Source organism: Diabrotica virgifera, chromosome 8, assembly GCF_917563875.1.
Source record: "Diabrotica virgifera virgifera chromosome 8, PGI_DIABVI_V3a".
Classification (NCBI taxonomy): Eukaryota; Metazoa; Arthropoda; class Insecta; order Coleoptera; family Chrysomelidae; genus Diabrotica; species Diabrotica virgifera.
The window spans coordinates 174,921,735-174,940,219 of NC_065450.1; the positions used below are offsets into that span (position 1 = coordinate 174,921,735).

Below are 18,485 nucleotides of genomic sequence, written 5' to 3' on the forward strand. Positions count from 1 at the left end.
TATTCTTGTTGGAGATTTTAACGCTCATGGTATTATATGGGGATCTAAAAATACGTTTGGTAGGGGTAAGATCATTGAAGATATTATCATTAATCATGATGTTAGCCTTTTAAACACAGGAAGTAGCACGTATTTTCATATACAGTCTGGCTCCTTCTCTTCAATTGACCTGAGCATTAGTGATCCTAAAACAGCTCCTCTTCTTACCTGGTACACGCTTGATAGTCTCTATGACAGCAATCACTTCCCTATCTTCATCACTAATAATGAAGCTAAACCGTCTTATGTTAAGAGCAAATGGAATATCTCAAAAGCTAAATGGGAGCTTTTCAGCGCATCTGTTAAGGATCAAGTTAACGAAATTGTTTATCAAAACAATGCTGATACGGATGTTGATGAATTTAATAGATGCATACTGCAAGCAGCAGAGGAACACGTTGGAAGGTACACTATTAATCCATCCCATAAATCTGTACCATGGTGGAACCTATCTTGCAAGCTAGCAGTTAAAGCTAGCAAAAAGGCCTTAAACAAATTTCGCAGAACACGAGCAGAAGTGGACTTAATTAATTTCAAGAGACTAAAGGCCAAATCAAAACGAGTAATAAAAGAAAGTAAACGAGAATCTTGGATTAAATTCTCCAGTACTATAACCGCTGACACATCTCCAACTCAAGTATGGAACAAAATTAAACAAATTAATGGACGCAACACAACGTATAAAATACCCGCTCTTATCCACGAAAATAATATTATCACAGACGACCAGAAAATCTCTGATACTTTTGCACAATATTTTTTAGAAAAATCCAAAAACAGAATTAACCATTTATTGACACGAGACGAACAGCACCCTCCTCAGTCCTCCTCATCTAACCCTGATCCACTTAACCTACCGTTTACTCTGGACGAACTCTATGATGTTGTTAGCTCCCCAAAAAAAATCTGCTGCCGGACCAGATGACATTCCCTCAATATTTATTAAAAAACTACATTCAGATACATTAAGAAAATTATTAGATCTGTACAATATTTTATGGACAGATCAACTGTTTCCCAGGCTATGGAGAAAATCCATTTTGATTCCAATTAAAAAGAATGACTGCATGTCAGCATTACCCAGTTCATTTCGACCCATTTCTTTAACTTGCTCATTATGTAAAGTCTTAGAAAAAATGATAAATAATCGTCTTAACTGGTACTTAGAACGACATAAGTTACTAAATCCATTTCAGTCAGGATTTAGATCAAATAGATGCACTATGGACAATTTGGTTTCACTTCAGTCTGAAATTGCGTACGCCATGCAAAACAAGAATGAGGTAATTGCCGTTGCTCTAGACATAGAGAGTGCTTTCGATACCACCTCAAAATCAATAATTCTTGCAAAACTTAGTGACCTCAAATTAGAAGGTAATATAACAACATTTATTAATCACTTTTTAACGGATAGAACGTTTCAAGTGTCCATAAATGGTAAAATGTCTGCAACACAAGCTGTAGAGAATGGACTACCTCAAGGTTGTATACTTAGCACCACACCATTCTTAATCTGTATTAATGACATAAGCACTATGATAAAAGCACCAGTTCAACACGCTATTTACGCTGATGATATCATTCTATTTTGTTAAGGTAGGACCACATCCAGTACATGTGCGTTACTCCAAAACACCTTAGAGTCTATTACCAATTGGTCAGAAAGTACAGGATTCAAATTTTCACCACCTAAATCTGTAGTAATCCAATTTAGTAAAAAATACAGGTCTCCCCAACCTAATTTACAACTACATGGAACTTCGCTTCGTGTAGTAGATAACCATAAAATCTTAGGTATGCAATTTGATAAAAGGCTGTCTTGGAGAAATCATATACAAACCACTAAAGCTAATTGTTTAAAAAGAATAAACATAATTAAATCCCTTGCTCACTATCACTGGGGATCTGAAGGGGAAGTATTACTCAGAATTTACCAAGCTCTAATTAGGTCCAAACTTGATTACGGTAGCATACTCTATATGTCTGCATGCAAGTCTCTCTTAAATTCTCTTAACGTCGTTCAGAACACATCTCTTCGTATTTGTCTTGGTGCTTTCAGATCTAGCCCATCTGAAGGCATCCATGTCGAAGCCTATGAACCTCCACTGACTGATAGGAGACAAAGACTCCTTCTGAATTATTTTGCAAAGGTCTCTGCCAACCCCTCAAATCCAGCTGCCAATCTTGTTGCCAGACACACAGTAATAGATCCAACAGAAAAACCTAGGTCTGTATACCCAATTGACCGCAAATTACACCACTTAATTAACAACATAGATTTTTCAAATATGACCCCGATCTGTATCCCTCATACCCCGCCTTGGACCAGAAAGCAGCCTAGTTTTAACATTAGTCTATGTAGATACGACAAAAAGGAAACACCCAGCCTTATGATTAAACAAGAGTTCAATAAAATGATCGACATGGAAAAGTTTGATACAATCTTATACACAGACGCCAGTAAAGATGAACATGGTACAAGTTGCGCAGTTACTACTACAAATGAAACAATAGCGTCATTCCGCCTCCCTACAATCTGCAGTATACATACAGCGGAATTATATGGAATAAATAAAGCTCTAGAAGTCACACCAAAAAGCAGCAAACGTATAGCCATATGCACCGACTCACTGTCATCGATTCATTCACTAAAAACCTTAAGATCACAACACCCAATAGTCAATACCCACATAACAATTTCATGTTCTTAGTAGATTCATAGAACATACTTTTCAGAAAAAGTATATACTTAGAATATGCGTAATTACCATTGCGAATGTGCAGAGCATATACTGAGTATATACTACATTACAGTACTTAAACGTTCTATGTATATACTTAGAATGTACTACCGCACTTCTTTTCAGTATATACCAAGAACATACTTTTTAGAAGATTCTAAGGAGGTGCTATAAACCTTCTATTTATATACTTAGAATGTACTATCGCACATATTTTTAGTATATGGGAAGAATATTCCAAGGAAGTGCTATATACCTTCTATGTATATACTTAGAATGTACTATCGCACATATTTTTAGTATATGGGAAGAATATTCCAAGGATGTGCTGTATTTCGCAGAAGTATGTTTTCAACATCACTTAATCTCATCCTATAGGTTCTACCAAAGAATACTAAGTATTCTTTGGTTCTACTAATATATTATATTTACATATTCTAATTGCATATGAGAATGTAGTTATTACATTCTACAATATTACGTAAAAAGTAAGTATAAAATATATAAACTTTAGTTAGTTATATAGGTACCTATGTATAATAAATATTATATGGGTAAGTAGCCTATATATAAAATATAAGTTATATTTAGTTATTATGTGCACATCAAAATAAAAATGCTGCTTATATAATTATATACTTGTCAAATATATATAATATGTACGTAAATTACTAAAATTTATAGGTATCTATATACATTATACATACTTTTACTTACTAGGTATTTAGGAAATATTGAAGTACCAATATCAATTTATTATTTTCAAACTGCTTTTTATGTTCTTAAAAATGTTTTAGTCCTTGTAGCTAGAAATACTTGGTCCTACCTAACAGCGTAGACATAAATGCATAACTGTACTGGAAACTATTTTCATATTTTGCTCTTTTGTTACCTACCCCCTTCCCTTGTGCAGGTATAAAATGCACTGCAAGGGTCAGAATGACAATGAATGGCCGTTTCCGGATTCCCGAAAATTATAGGTAAAAATACTTATGGTATAAACTCAAATCAAAATGGTATATTCATTTCAACTGAAAACGAAACGAGAATTTCTCATTTTTCTTCAATAGAATTAAGTTTTAAACTTTTTACCATACAATTAAAACGGTTAAAAAAATGAATTAGATAGTTCACTAGTACCTACCAAAATACATAAATTTGATTAATTATTTTTAACGCGAAGTTGATAATCTATAGGCTAACATTATTCTTCTTCCTATAGGTAGGTACATACAGTATATTATTTTTAAGATATTTTAAAAGTATATACAAGTATGTGTTAAGCATATACTTTTGCATATACTTACGCATATACTAAGAATATTCGATTAAGGTATATTCTAAGAATAAACTTTTACGAACATTCCGAGATACTACGTACCCGAATGTGCTCAGTATATTCGGTGCAAGAATATTCTTTGAGGCACATGCAAAGAACATGAAATTTAGAATGTTTTTTATGGTACATGCTATACTTGTACTACGCATATACTAAAAAGGATATACTTCGACGAATGTTGGTAGGATATGCTTAGAACATGATGCGAACATCATTGTTATGTGGGTAAGGTACACACTCACTGCCATCAACTGTTAACTTCGGGTACCTCAGTCTCCATAATCTGGGTTCCTTCGCACGTAGGTGTTACTGGTAACGATAAAGCGGACCAAGCAGCGAAAAAAGCTAATTGCCCTAATAATCCTGTCGAAAAGATACAGCTCCATCAGGACCTCAAATATCTCTTCAAGCAATCAGTTTTGGAAAATTGGCAAGATCAATGGAATAGAAGCACATCAAAATTACATCAAATACAACCAATAATTCGACCATCGCAAATTCCCATACAAAAAAGAAGAGACAAAGCCATAATCAGACGAATAAGAATAGGTGACACTCGTCTCACGCACGGTTACCTCATGAGTTCTGGAAATCCACCAGTCTGTGAAAGCTGCAACAACACGCGGCTTTCCATACAACATATCCTACTTGAATGCAGTACTTTCAGCTCCACCCGACGACGGCATAACATTATTGATACCCTTAGTGATATACTTAGTTCACCTGGTTCAATGAACTCTCTGATTGCTTTTCTGAGAGACTCTAAATTGTATAATTTAATATAAAATGTTTATAAATTTTGTAAAAGTACCTGCTAAAACTTGTAGCTTAAGCAAATATTGTAACCAATTATTGTAACCAACTATTGTAACCAATTATTGTAACTGTTTTGTTCCCGTGTCAATGACCATAGTTGTCGAGACACGTAAATTTAAATAAAAAAAAAATATATTAGTTTCCAAACTGATATGTTGATTATCAAATAATATTAATGCTTCAAGTGAGGGATGATACCTGTCACACGTCATTAAAGCTTCCGCTTTTTTTTAGATAAAGCCATATACTTATTGAAGTTTAAAATTTAAGATCTGGAACTATTCAATATCCAAAAATGATTTCTCTGCAAATAAGACCTTAGATTAGAACTGAGAGTAAGAGCTCTACTCTATTTTGATACTACAATTTAATAATAATAATAATAGTCTCCCGTTTTATACCGCTGACGCGGCTTTGGGAATATAGCAGGGTAGTCTGCTATATCTAGGCGGCCTACGGTATGCAATGAAGGTAACAGGGCCAGTGCTACGCTTCAACCGCCTATTATTACCCTGGTTTTTCCCAAGGTACTCATTTTATTCAGGCTGAGTCGACCTGGGGCCTATATCATCATCATATCACCATCACGTAGCGCTACAACCCTGGGTGGGTCCTGGCTGAATGTACAACTTTCTTCCAATTTGTTCGGTCTTCCATCAACGTAGGGTCAAATGGAATGTTCATTTTTCGGAGATCTGCTTGGATGTTATCTCTCCATCGCATTCTGGGACGTCAGAGTGGTCTTTCGCCTGTAGGAATCTCCTCCCATACCAGTCTGACTAGTATCTCGTTATGAAGTCTATGCACGTGGCCTGCCCATCTTAGTCGCTGTGATTTAATTTCTTGGACAATATCGGTGTCATTGTAGAGTGCTTTAATTCGAAGTTGGTTCTGATCCTATACTGGTTTGTGTTAATGTCGTGGCGAGTCCGAAAAGTATTTTTCATTCAAAACGTCTGAGCTTTTCTTTGTTTGATTTGGTCATGGTCCACGTTTCGCAACCATATATTAGTACAGGTCTGACGATGGATTTATAGATTTGATCTTGGAACTACTTGTAAGATTTTTTGATTTTATGAGCTTATCCAGTGCGAATAGACAGCGATTTGCTGATTGGATTCTGTCTTTTAATTCTTCAGTAACATCGTTGTCAGCTGTGATTACGGCCCCCAGATACTTAAAACGTTGTACTCTTTCGAAATTGAAGGTGTTGACCGTCACATTTCCTATCCTGTCTCTTCGTGGCGTTCTATTTATACACATATATTTCGTCTTCTCTTCATTAATCCTCAGCCCTACTTCGCTTGTTGCTCCTTCCACCTTGTTGAAAATGGCTTTTGTGGATAGGATGGAGTCTCCAACGAGATCAATGTCATCTGCGTATGCTAGTAATAACTTGGGACCTTGAACTGATAGCAGTTCTGTTTTTATTTCGGCCGACCTCATGGCTTTCTCTAAGACAAGGTTAAAAAGTAGTGGAGATAACGCATCACCCTGTTTGAGTCCGCTGTTGCTGACTTCGAAGCTGTCAGACAGTTTATTATTTACACGTACTTTTGATATTCCGCCCTCCATACAGACTTTAGTCATCCGAATGAGTTTCTTTGGTATTGAGAACTCCACCATATCATTCCATACTTGGCTTCTTTCTACGCTGTCATATGCCTGTCGAAAGTCCATGAAGAGATTCTGGGGTCTATAGACATTTTAAAAATGTCTAGTTATTCTTGCCGGCGCTAGGATTTGAACCCCGACCTACCAGCACGCGAGCCAAGCATACTACCGCCTGAGCTACGCCGGCCCAACAATTAATGTAACTGTTAAAAATGTCACATAATATTGTTGGCAGGGTGGGGCATATACAGTGGAAGAAAGTATATTGCTAAGAGCTGTTAGAAGGCGCCAAAAGAAATAATTATGTAATATAGGTCAAATTTCACAGAAGTAAAACAATAATAGTGATGATTGAACAATGAGCAATTCAAGCGAGAAGAGATAAAATCAGAGGTAGACCACATACACGATGGACAGACGTCAAAATAATAGTTGGGAATTGATTACAGCGAAGCTCAAGACACAACAGAACTGGAAGAAATTAGTGGAGGCCTATATTCAATGGACGCAGAAGGCTAAATGATAATACTTAAATGTAGACAGGCGTAAAAAAAAAGATTATTAGAATCAATTGCTGTGAAAATAATTGAAACAACGAATGAAAACCTGTGATATTAGAGTCTAAAATATAACTTGATAATAATTTCAGAGAAAATCTAACAGAGGCCTATAATTCTATAGGGAAAAAGCAGGGGCGTAACAGAGGCCACCGCAGCATCAAGTTTGCGGGGGGCCCCAATCGCTCAGGGCGCCCAAAAATCTGTTATTATTATTCCAGATTTAGCCATACGGCTCACACTCCCTCTAAGGGGAAAATTGACTCATCCCAGATACCTACGGTATCAAAAGGATTGAGCTCTGGTGGGACTCTTTCCGTGTTATCGAGCCCTAGGTGACTTGGTATGCAGGTGTATCTCCCAAAAATTTTCGTACACATCTGGCCGTTGCGAGTAGTACCTACTGCTTTCTGCATGTCTTATAAAGATGTTCATTAAGACCCAGCTTTTTTATGCTTTCGAGGAGGGTCTTCGGAATGACTCCAGTAGTAGACATAATAATCGGTATCGTCTGGGTACTTTGCATTCTCCTTATCCTTCTCTTATTATTATTATTATTTTACGTTGTGTGTTTAAATTTAAAAACGTAAATTTTTAAATAGGCGTATTCGGCAAGTGAATATAATTATTTATATCTAGAAACTTAATCCTTTCCGGTCTGCCGAACTTTTATGGTGACAATAATAAACTATAATGCTTTGTACGTGACTATTGAAAGATCTGAGAATTGCAATTTGCCGAATTATAGAACAATATTTCTAAATATAGATATGGGTTTTCTCATTAATCTTTACCTACGTTTAGTATTTCGATACAATTATCCAGAGGCGAAACAGACGTCCAGCAGCATGAAGCTTACCGGGGGGGGGCAATATGTCAGGGACCCCTTCTTGCCATCTTGTCTTCTAATATATGTAAAAATGTGTTGTTATATTATTCGCATACATACGTTTTTTTTAACATTTAGCATTTAATAAAAAAGTTATCAATAGGTTCCAAGTTACGCAGACATACTGTATAAGAGCTAAAAAAAAATTTTTTGCTGAACATTTATTATTGTTGAAGCTTAATTATTAAATGTATTTTAGGTAAGTTTTACAGAAAAAAGTTTTGATCACTTTGTATACCTAAACATTTTTTTAGCTGGTAATTTTCGGTTTTTGTATTACATTTTTGTTTACATCTTTCTTAATTTTCTTAAAAAGAAATAGTTTATTTCATTTCTAAAGTAAAATAATTTAGTGCATTTTAAAGATTACATCCTAAGCTTTAAAAAAGCACCTATAAAACTGTAATAGATCTGTTCAAACTTGAGTAATACCGTCTTAAAGTGGTCGTAATTCTATAATAAAACTACGAAGATTTCAAAAATTACAATTTTTGAGACGTCATATCATTTGAATTAAATTTTTGAGATTTTATTTGAATGAAACATCATTTAGTAAGATGCTTAAAAGGTTAGTTGTAAAAATTGTATTAGTTACACATTTTTAAATGATTTTTAAACAAAATTCATGTAAGGCTCACTTTCCGCCCACACCGTACTTATGCCCATACATTTTATTTCTTTCTATTATAACCATAAGATAGCTTAATTATTCTTCTTTCATGTTCAATTTGAAAAATTTTATTTGATCAATTAGTAGTTAAAGAATTACATTAAAATAACGTGCACTGCGCCGCACGTTAGTTTACAGTGCGCCAATGTTTGTAAGAAGGGCGACTTTAGCGTTATAAATAAAAAGTTATAGAAGATACAGATTTAATTTTAGAAAATTCTTTATATAAGGTTTTTTTTGTAAAATTTTCTGAATTATCTAATTGTCAAGTCAGTTTAAAATTTATATTTTCGGAGTTATTTAAAAAACATCTAATTTCGTAGTTCATTTGTTTAATAAAAAATGAAGCACCGACTTCTCGAATAGAACTTTTTGATATGTTGTTTATTAAACATTTCTTAATAAAATTACAAAAAGTTCTATCTTGTTTGATTTTTTCCGAAGTGAAAATCTATATGCACTCCCCTAATTGTAATAATTGTAAATACGATTTATTTGGAACAATTTCAGTCCCCACCATTTTTGTTGAAAAGTTAAAAATGGCGGAGATATTGAGCAAAACAGGTTCTCCTTTAAAATAAAGATGGCGGCTAACATAAGGGAGGAATTCATTCGCGATTTTAAATTTAGGCTACTATTAACTCCCCTAAAGATTAGAAAAATAAAATTTTGGGCAGCTCGGCATGCAAGGTCAAATGCTATCCCAACTGGTCTAATATACTTTTGAGTCTGATATTACTGCATGTAACTTTTTTGGTATTGTAATATAATTCAAATCCTTCTAAAAGTCTATTTTGGGAATGGAGGAAAATGTAAAAAACGGTATTTTAACGTTTTCTACACTATAGAATTTGATCAAAAACTTGTTTTGAATGAAAATATCTTGTTATAATGCCATATAATGACATTTTTAAGTCCCTTCTATTAAAATATTATGTTTTTCATTGATACTTTAAGATAGAAAATGCAAATTTGTTTAAACACCAAATCACTGTAAAATCGTATAAAATAACATTTGGAGAAGAAAAGAAGATTTTTTGACCTTAAATATCCTATTTTTATGTCCCGCAGAAGCTATATACCAATTTTCAGACAAATCGGAGATCCAAATTTTTTTGCCTGAGTGATTTGACATGGAATGTACCATAAATATATGAAGCTGTCACTTTAAAAACGATATATATCCACTGAAATACTTTTGAGAAAAACCACTTTAAATGCAATATATTGTTTGATGGGACAATTATTGTGGCTTGGTACTTACTTATATAATATATGCAACGCCTTCGGGGGTTGGATTAGTGTGATTTTTTTCACAAAATAGTAGAGGCTGGTACCAACTCCATGAAAATGTTTTACAGTTATTTCTGACAAAATGTGGATATAAGTACGTCGTTAATAAAAACAAATATACTAGTACCCTGGCAAAAATACTCTAGAAATTGGAAAATGAAAAAGATTATTGAAGATTTCTAAAAAAAGATATCACAATAAATTGGAGCAGAAATTAGCTTTAAGCCAGCACAATATCTTCTTTAATCTGTTATACTCAGATGGACATGTAGGTATCTAAATAAAGTTGGTAAACTATTTTGAGGTATTCAAATTTTGATTATTCGAGTACCATAATACTAGTCCTGTCGCCAGGGGGGGTACAACGGCCTCGTTAATTCAGATGGACTTACCCAAGTTTTTTTTTATGTATTTTGACCCGTAGAACACGAATTTTTTGGGTAACAGTTGATCCGGATGTCGATAAGATTGTTATAGACCAAGAACTTGAGGAATCAAATAACAGCGATTTTTGGCAAAACAAAACAATATTTTGTATTTTTTGGGTCATTTTAAGCAAAAAATATTTCTACAAGTTTTTTAGTAGGATGCACAGTTTTCGAGATAAACGCGGTTGAACTTTCAAAAAATCGAAAAACTGCAATTTTTAAACCCGAATAACTTTTGATTAAAAAATAAAATAGCAATTCTGCTTAGCGCCTTTGAAAGTTCAAGTCAAATTATGTCGGTTTTGATTATTTGCATTGCTAAAAATTTATTGTGTTATTGTTAAACAAAGCTACAAACAACTAGTGCGTGAGTGATGTTTCTATGATTTCTCATTTAAAATCGAACGAGTAGGTAGAATAGGTACTAGTGCAATCAAGACTATTTCTACGTTACATGCGTTAAAACGCATGTAAAAGCACGGGAAACCCTACGTGTTTATAGCTTTGTTAAACAATAAAAAAATAAATTTTTACCAATGCAAATAATTAAAACCGATATAATTTGACTTAAACTTTCAAATGCGGTAAGCAGACTTGCTATTTTATTTTTTAATCAAAAGTTATTCGGGTTCAAAAATTGCAATTTTTCGATTTTTTTAAAGTTCAACCGCGTTTATCTCGAAAACTGTGCATCCTGCGAAAAAACTTGTAGAAATATTTTTTACTTAAAATGGCTCAAAAAATACAAAATATTGTTTTGTTTTGCCAAAAATCGCCGTTATTTGATTCCTCAAGTTCTTGGTCTATAACAATCTTATCGACATCCGGATCAACTGTTACCCAAAAAATTCGTGTTCTACGGGTCAAAATACATAAAAAAAACTTGAGTAAGTTCATCTGAATTAACGAGGCCGTTGTACCCCCCCTGGCGACAGGACTATACTATTATTTGGCATTATTGGATTGTTCTGGCAACAAATTGCACCTTTAATCTTGTTTCAGGTAACTAGTGTTCATTTATACTAGCCCAGGGGGACTGATAGCTTTATGTGCCATTTGAAAGACAATGGCCACTCATTATTATTAGAAATAAAAATCATTCTTGGTGCCGAAAATCTAACTCCAGCACTTTGCTTAGTAGGTCAGTAACTTACAGCTGAACTACAGCTGCCACTTCAGAACCATAAAACATTGATTACTAAACAATAGTAATAAAAAAGCAAAACATTTTATTAATTACATTTATTTCTGAAGTAAATTATATTATATAAAGGTACTATTTAAACTAAGTAACACATGGATGTTTATTTCTTGCCAGTCATAATTCTGTAAATGGCTTCGGCAGACATACCTAAACCAACAACTGTTAAAAGGAGAGTAAATTGGTAAAGGAGTTTATCTTTAACACCGCCTTTTAAGTGGACTGGTACTCCATCGTCAACCTATAAGAAAAAACAATCATTTAGTTTAACCACAAAATCAATCCCATTTTCATGTAAGCAATTACCCACATAACAATGATGTTCGCATCATGTTCTAAGCATATACTACCAACATTCGTCGGAGTATATTCTTTTTAGTATATGTGTAGTACAAGCATAGCATCTACCTTAAAAAACATTCTAAATTTCATGTTGTTTGCATATACTTCAAAGTATATTCTCGTACCGAATATACTAAGTATATTCGTGTACGTAGGATCTCGGAATATTCGTAAAAGTTTATTCTTAGAATATACCTTTATCGAATATTCTTAACACATACTTACAAGTACATTCTTAACACATACTTATAAGTAGATACTTTTAAAATATCTTAAAAATAATTTGTATGTATAGGAAGTATAATATTAGCCTTATAGATTATCAACTTCGTTATTTTTTAGAATACATAATTAATAAAATTTATGTATGTAGGTAGTATTGGACGAATTTCATTTCAAAATTGTTGTAGGGTAAAAAAGTTTAAACATTAATTGTATTAACGTTTACATAGATACTATTAAAAATTCGTTTTCATAATTGAAATGACTTTACCATTTCGAGTTTATCATGAATCATTAGTATTTTTACATCCTTGGAATTTGAATTTAGGTACATTCAATTCAATAGGCCATTTCGCAGAATCAAAACGTGCCAAACTGCACAACCAAAGCAACCAAAGGCTTTGGCATTGCCAACCGTCGAGTAAGCTTTTTCCGTCAACTTACCTTAAAAATTCCCACTTTAATAAAAAAAAACTTCCCTCCTGTTTACAAAATCTGAGAAGATATGTTGAATTATTTTCAAATATTTTGATTTTTTCTTAATATTTTACAATTTGGACTGGAACAATAATTCCCTTTTGAGTTAACTTTTCCCTTTATCACCTTTTATATTGAAAATTCCCGCAAAAAGGGAAATTTCTGTCCGTTTGGCAACACTGACCACCGATTTTGTTATTCCACAATACATTCATAATTCCCCCCCCCCCCCATCATATTCTGACCATTTTACCTGAATGGATCAGGGATAGGAAAAAACCGTAAAATATGAAAAAAGAAAACAGGCATTATTTCATTATTTGTATCATCTATGGATCTATGCAGTGTTAAGGATGAAGGTGAATGATGTAGTACTAGGACTAAAGAACATACATAATCTGTTTATTTTGTTTGCGGTGCTTCAAAATACATATAATCTATTTTGATAACTCAATATTACTTAAATAGGTAAGTACATATAAGTATTATATAAATTTTAGTTACTTATTATGCATAGTTTAGTTTAGCTAAATATTATATAATGATTTATATAAATAACTAAAATTTATAAATATGTACTTACTTTTTAAGTAATATTGTAGAATGTAGGTACTAACTACATTCTCATTTGCAATTAAAATATGTAAATAGATATTTGGTAGAACCAGTAGAACCTAAGATGAGATTAGGTGATGCTGAAAACATACTTCTAAGCAATATAGCACTTGATAGCACTTTCTTAGAATATTCTTAAAAATATAATATTCTTCCCATACAAAGATGTGCGGTAGTACGTTCTTAGTATATAAATAGAAGGTTTATAGCACTTCCTTGGAATATTCTAAAAAGTACCTTCTTGGTATAAACTAAAATGATGTGCGGTAGTATGTTCTAAGTATACACATAGAAGGTTTATAGCACGTCCTTGGAATGTTCTAAAAAGAACATTCTTGGTATATACTGAAAAGAAGTGCGGTAGTACATTCTAAGTATATACATAGAACGTTTAAGTACTGTAATGTAGTATATACTCAGTATCTGCTCTGCACATTCGCAATGGTAATTACGCACATTCTCAGTATATACTTTTTCTGAAAAGTATGTTCTATGAATCTACTAAGAACATGAAATTGTTATGTGGGTATTGATTGATGTACCATAATCAACAAAGTTTGATACATCTCTTAATAGATTTGTCTATTCAAATATTAAAACCTTGTATTAGTATTACTACTTGCCCTGATTCTCATGTTATTGATGAATATTATTGTTTTTTGTTAATACTTTAATATCAAACCAACTATCCCCACAAAGACACAGACTGTGTACTTTAGATTCCAAACAACAAACACTTATTCAATAACTAATAAGAACACTAAGATATTTTTGTAACAAGTTTGTGGTAATTAATAATGCTAGACACTTAAATGAAAATGGAGATGAAGGTGGGCAGGACACGTCGCTAGAATGAAAGATGATAGGTGGACCAAAAAAATCTTAGAGTGGAGACTGAGACCAGATAGATATAACAGGGAAGACCACCCACAAGATGGACTGATGACATAAAGAGGATTTGTAGTACCAACTGGATTGCAGCAGCGCAAGATAGATCTGAATGGAAATTTTTTGAGGAGGCCTATGTTGAGCAGTGGACGACTATGGGCTGATGATGATTCTGCCACTGCTGAGACGATGATAGTAATATAGTGCACTTCACGAAAAGGATGTCAAAAAGCAATGCACAAAAAACAATGTCTGACTAATAATCAGAACACATTTTACAGACATTTAGTTGACCTAATAGTAGGCCACCAAAATTACAAACGAGAAAGTTACACCAGTAGCCCAGGCTGTGGGTGAAAAAACGTGTTATAATTCAGGAATTTTTGAAACCTATCAGGTGTTGTAAAGGACGATGTCAGGAATAACTTCTACTAAAATGTAACCAAAAATTGTGTGCACTATTTTATTTATGACATTTTTCATTTGTTAAATTTTAAATTTTTAATTTTGCAGCTTAGGATATTCATTTTAGAGAAAAACTTTTAAATAGACAGTTATAGTTAATTCAATAACCTACAATTTGAGCTATGGCAAGTTTCATTTTGTTCATTTGTTTATTGCAAAACAGCCTGCAAATGGTCCAAAATGGCTGTTTTTTGCAATTGCATTATTTATTGTAAAAACATTTTTTTATTATTTGAGGCTTTAAAATGAAGAGCTTTCAATTCCAAAAATAAAAAAAAATTGTAAAGCCCGATTAGTGAACTTGTAGCTTAGATATTATAAATTGTTTATCCCAAGAGGTCAAATGTCGAAGGCTATAACTCTTTGAAAAAAGGGGAAGTCAGCTATTGAGATATAACGGTTGCACAAAGAGATTGGTCGGCCTGACCATCGGGTACAGTTATTTTATGTAGCTTATGTTTTTCATGTTAATAAATTAATTATAAATACATATCACATGCTCTTTCCTGATTTATTCTAAGAACACGTGGCAACACTGTCATGTCTTCATTTCATTATATTCATACCTAACTTCTCGACCCCATAACTGATTGTTGTCCCTTTTTCTGTATGTCAATAAGTCTACACACACATCAACCATCAGGCCCCAAGTTATCAGTCACAACAGTTGGGTGATTTAATCGGAATGTGTGTAGAAGTGTAGAAACATCTTGTATGTGTTGCAGGGATATATAGGTTTATTGTCTATTGTGTAATATAGGTATATTCTTTCATTCTTCTAATTTCACTCTTATTTGCAGTTCTATTTATTTACATACATGAACATCTCGTTCAAAATCATTCTTCCTAATGAATTATTGAATTAACACTAAAACACTAAGATACCCACTGAACATTTAGTTTTTGTAAATACCTTTTTATACCAAAAAGTATGTACATACCTGTAATTTCTTTTGAAGTTCCTTTAGCCTGGCGGTCCTAGGTCCTACATCAACGGATGCATTTCTTACAACTTGGTTGTTAATAGCTCTACCAAGAGCAAACAGTTGCTGTAAAATTTTATTAATATTAAAACTTTGTTGAGACTGATGATTACATAAGTGTGACTAGGTTAACTTTAAGTCGATAAATTTTTGAACGTTACATTTTAATATATATCAATAAGTTTAATATATGAATTAGAGTATTACGAAATAACTATTATAAATATTACCCTTGTGTGGTTCATTTTTCTATTTTATTAAATTCGACACCCTTTAGCTCTTAACTGACTGACAGACACAGACAAGATAAATGTGACAAGTGACAATTGAATTGACAATAATGTGATTTATGAAAGGTGTCAAACTTAGGGTATTACTTAGCTTATTTTTAGTGAGCAATTTTTCAAATACCCATTAAAAACACGGACACAAAAATAAGATTCCATAAGATAAAATAAGATAATAAGATTCCAAATTTTTAATTTTTGGCAAACTTTGGATTGGTCTATAAATAAATTGTTAACGTTCCGACGGGCGTGCCCTTTAATTCCACATGGCACGCGGGCGCGTGTCTTAAATTTTACGTCTAAAAAGTATAACAACAAAGTGACCACAGCCATTATGATATCCAACCTCCGATAGGAGATTTTAAGAACAATAAATAAAGAAGATAAATAGAAGAAACATTATACCTAACTAAATAAGATGCGAGAGGCCACATTTAGCAGAAGAAGTAATGAGTGATTTAACGTCAAAGTCAGTAGTCAGTACTGTCACTGTCAGTTTGTTTATGGAGAGATCAGAGAGATTTGTGAGAAGGGTAAATGGCGTTTTATATATTTTTAATGTAAAAATACAAATATTTAACTTTTTAGTGAGAATGATAGTTTATTAGAAGTCGCAGTCGTCGTAATACCTTTCACAATAACATTTTGACAGAAAAATGGCAAGCGTAATTGAAATCCCTTTGCGGGATACAGATGAGGTAAACTTGTTAACAATTAGTTAATATCAATTATATTGGAACACTATATTTTTAGGTCATTGAATTATATTCGGACCAACTACCAGACGGAGATGAGGTCCTGGGTATTTTACGACAAGAGAAGACCCAATTGTCAGTTTGGGTCAATCTTGCTGTAAGTATCTTCCATATGTCCCTACATTATTATGCTTAGTTTTGTGACTACAGTGTTAACTCTTAAAAACCAGCAACTTTACATTACATTGGGTTATATACGAGTGTAACTATACCACAGAATAACTAACCATACAGAAGCGAAACTCAGGCCGAAAACGGTAACATAAATTTTTATCACTTTTGCGACTGACAGTGACAGTTGTTTATAGTTAAATTTAATATTTATATTCATGGGCGTCCACAGGGAGGGGCAGAGGGGGGCAGCTGCCCCCCCCCCTAGAGGGGACGAGGCGAGTGTAAAATTGGTGAATAAGCAATATAGAAAAATACAAAGGTGTAACTTAATCTTGATTTTCAATGCAACCACTCTGTATCTACATTCTAGCTGGGATGAAAAAACCACATAAACTTAACAAAACTTTAATGCAATTTTGAAATCTGCTATTATTTTATTTACCTAATATTTTTTAAATCTGCAAGCAACAGCAACTACCCCTGAATTCGCATTTTCTTTCTATTCGAATTTTTTTTTCCACTGTGCGTCACACAGATTAAATTTAGTTGTGAACGATTTGAATAGTTTAAAAGAAGTGCGAAATACTATTGCAACTATTAAAGATACAACCAATTTCTTCCGTGAATCAGTATTAAGAAGGAATATGATAGCAAATATCCCTAGCCTCTGCGAAACACGGTGGTTTGAGAAATACAAGGTAATTAGGGTTTTTCGAAAAAAATTCATTAAAATTGTACAGGCCTTGCAAACCCTATCCGTTGAAGGAAATTTGGTCACTAGAAAAACATCTTATCAGTTGCATTATGTGGCATGCAAGTCAGGATTTATCGTCGCTGTCATTGTGATTGCAAAATATTCCGAATACCTAGAGCCTATAGTCAACCGCATACAATCTGCGCAAACTAATGTTTTAAATGTAGCGGAACATATTCGTCAAATCATGGATATTTTAAAAACACAGACAGAAAGCAGAGAATGTAACAAACACTTTATTGAATGAAGCCAATAAGGTAGCCGAAGAATGCGGTTTTGAATTATCTACCCCTAGAACTGTAGACAAGCAATAGCATAGAAGCAATCATCCAGCTGATACGCCTAGTAAATACCGAAGGCGATCCATGATTCTTTCGTATTGTCTCTAGAGACACGGTTTCCGAAGAAAATACGCCAGCCTTCGCTCTGAGTCTTCTGCATTCTAAGCATTTTTCAAAAATTGATTTAAATGGCCATAAATTGGAACAACTGAGACAATCCTTAAACCACTATGAAATAAATGGAATAGATGCAGAGCTAGAAGTATGGGTAGAACATTGGAATAAAAAACTCCCTAATAATGAGACATCTTCAACACCCTTGAAATTTTTGAACTGGTTCGAGCGTCCACTACTTTTTATCCGATAACAAAAAAATTGCTGGAAATTCTCGTAACATTGCCTTGCACTACGTGTACAGTTGAGAGGTCGTTCAGCAGTCTTCAAAGAATAAAAACATGGTTGCGGAGTACAATGGTCGAAGATCGCCTTAATGGGTTAGCTCTAATGAGAATTCATCGAAAACAAATATTACCAAAAAAGAAAGAGTTTGTAGAGAAAGTTTTACAAGAATTTACAATTGATCCGCGTAAATTGTTGTTTAAATAATAGTGTTTAGGAACAGACAATTTATCTTGCTTCACACATCGAAGGCTTATCCAGGAGGAAATAAACTTGTTAAATTTGCATCACGTTTTTGTAAAAATCATTAAATTTT

General features: G+C 33.4%; 2 protein-coding genes across 2 annotated transcripts in view; one reads left to right on the forward strand and one right to left on the reverse strand.

Moving 5' to 3' along the window:
• Positions 1-11,613: 11,613 nt before the first annotated feature.
• Positions 11,614-15,953, reverse strand: LOC114328924 (cytochrome c oxidase subunit 7A2, mitochondrial). The gene is made up of 3 exons (XM_050659496.1): positions 15,810-15,953; positions 15,538-15,645; positions 11,614-11,828 (listed from the first exon to the last, which is right to left on the reverse strand). Exons 1-3 carry the CDS (start codon positions 15,822-15,824, stop codon positions 11,691-11,693), a joined length of 261 nt encoding a protein of 86 aa, XP_050515453.1. The 5' UTR covers positions 15,825-15,953; the 3' UTR covers positions 11,614-11,690.
• Positions 15,954-16,163: 210 nt separating this feature from the next.
• Positions 16,164-18,485, forward strand: part of LOC114328922 (RNA polymerase-associated protein CTR9 homolog) — a 43,666-nt gene continuing 41,344 nt past the window's right edge. Inside the window, exons 1-3 of the mRNA XM_028277908.2 lie at positions 16,164-16,399; positions 16,455-16,564; positions 16,620-16,718. Of these exons, the coding sequence (XP_028133709.1) occupies positions 16,523-16,564; positions 16,620-16,718 (141 nt within the window). The 5' untranslated portion in view covers positions 16,164-16,399; positions 16,455-16,522. The remainder of the gene's footprint in view (positions 16,400-16,454; positions 16,565-16,619; positions 16,719-18,485) is intronic.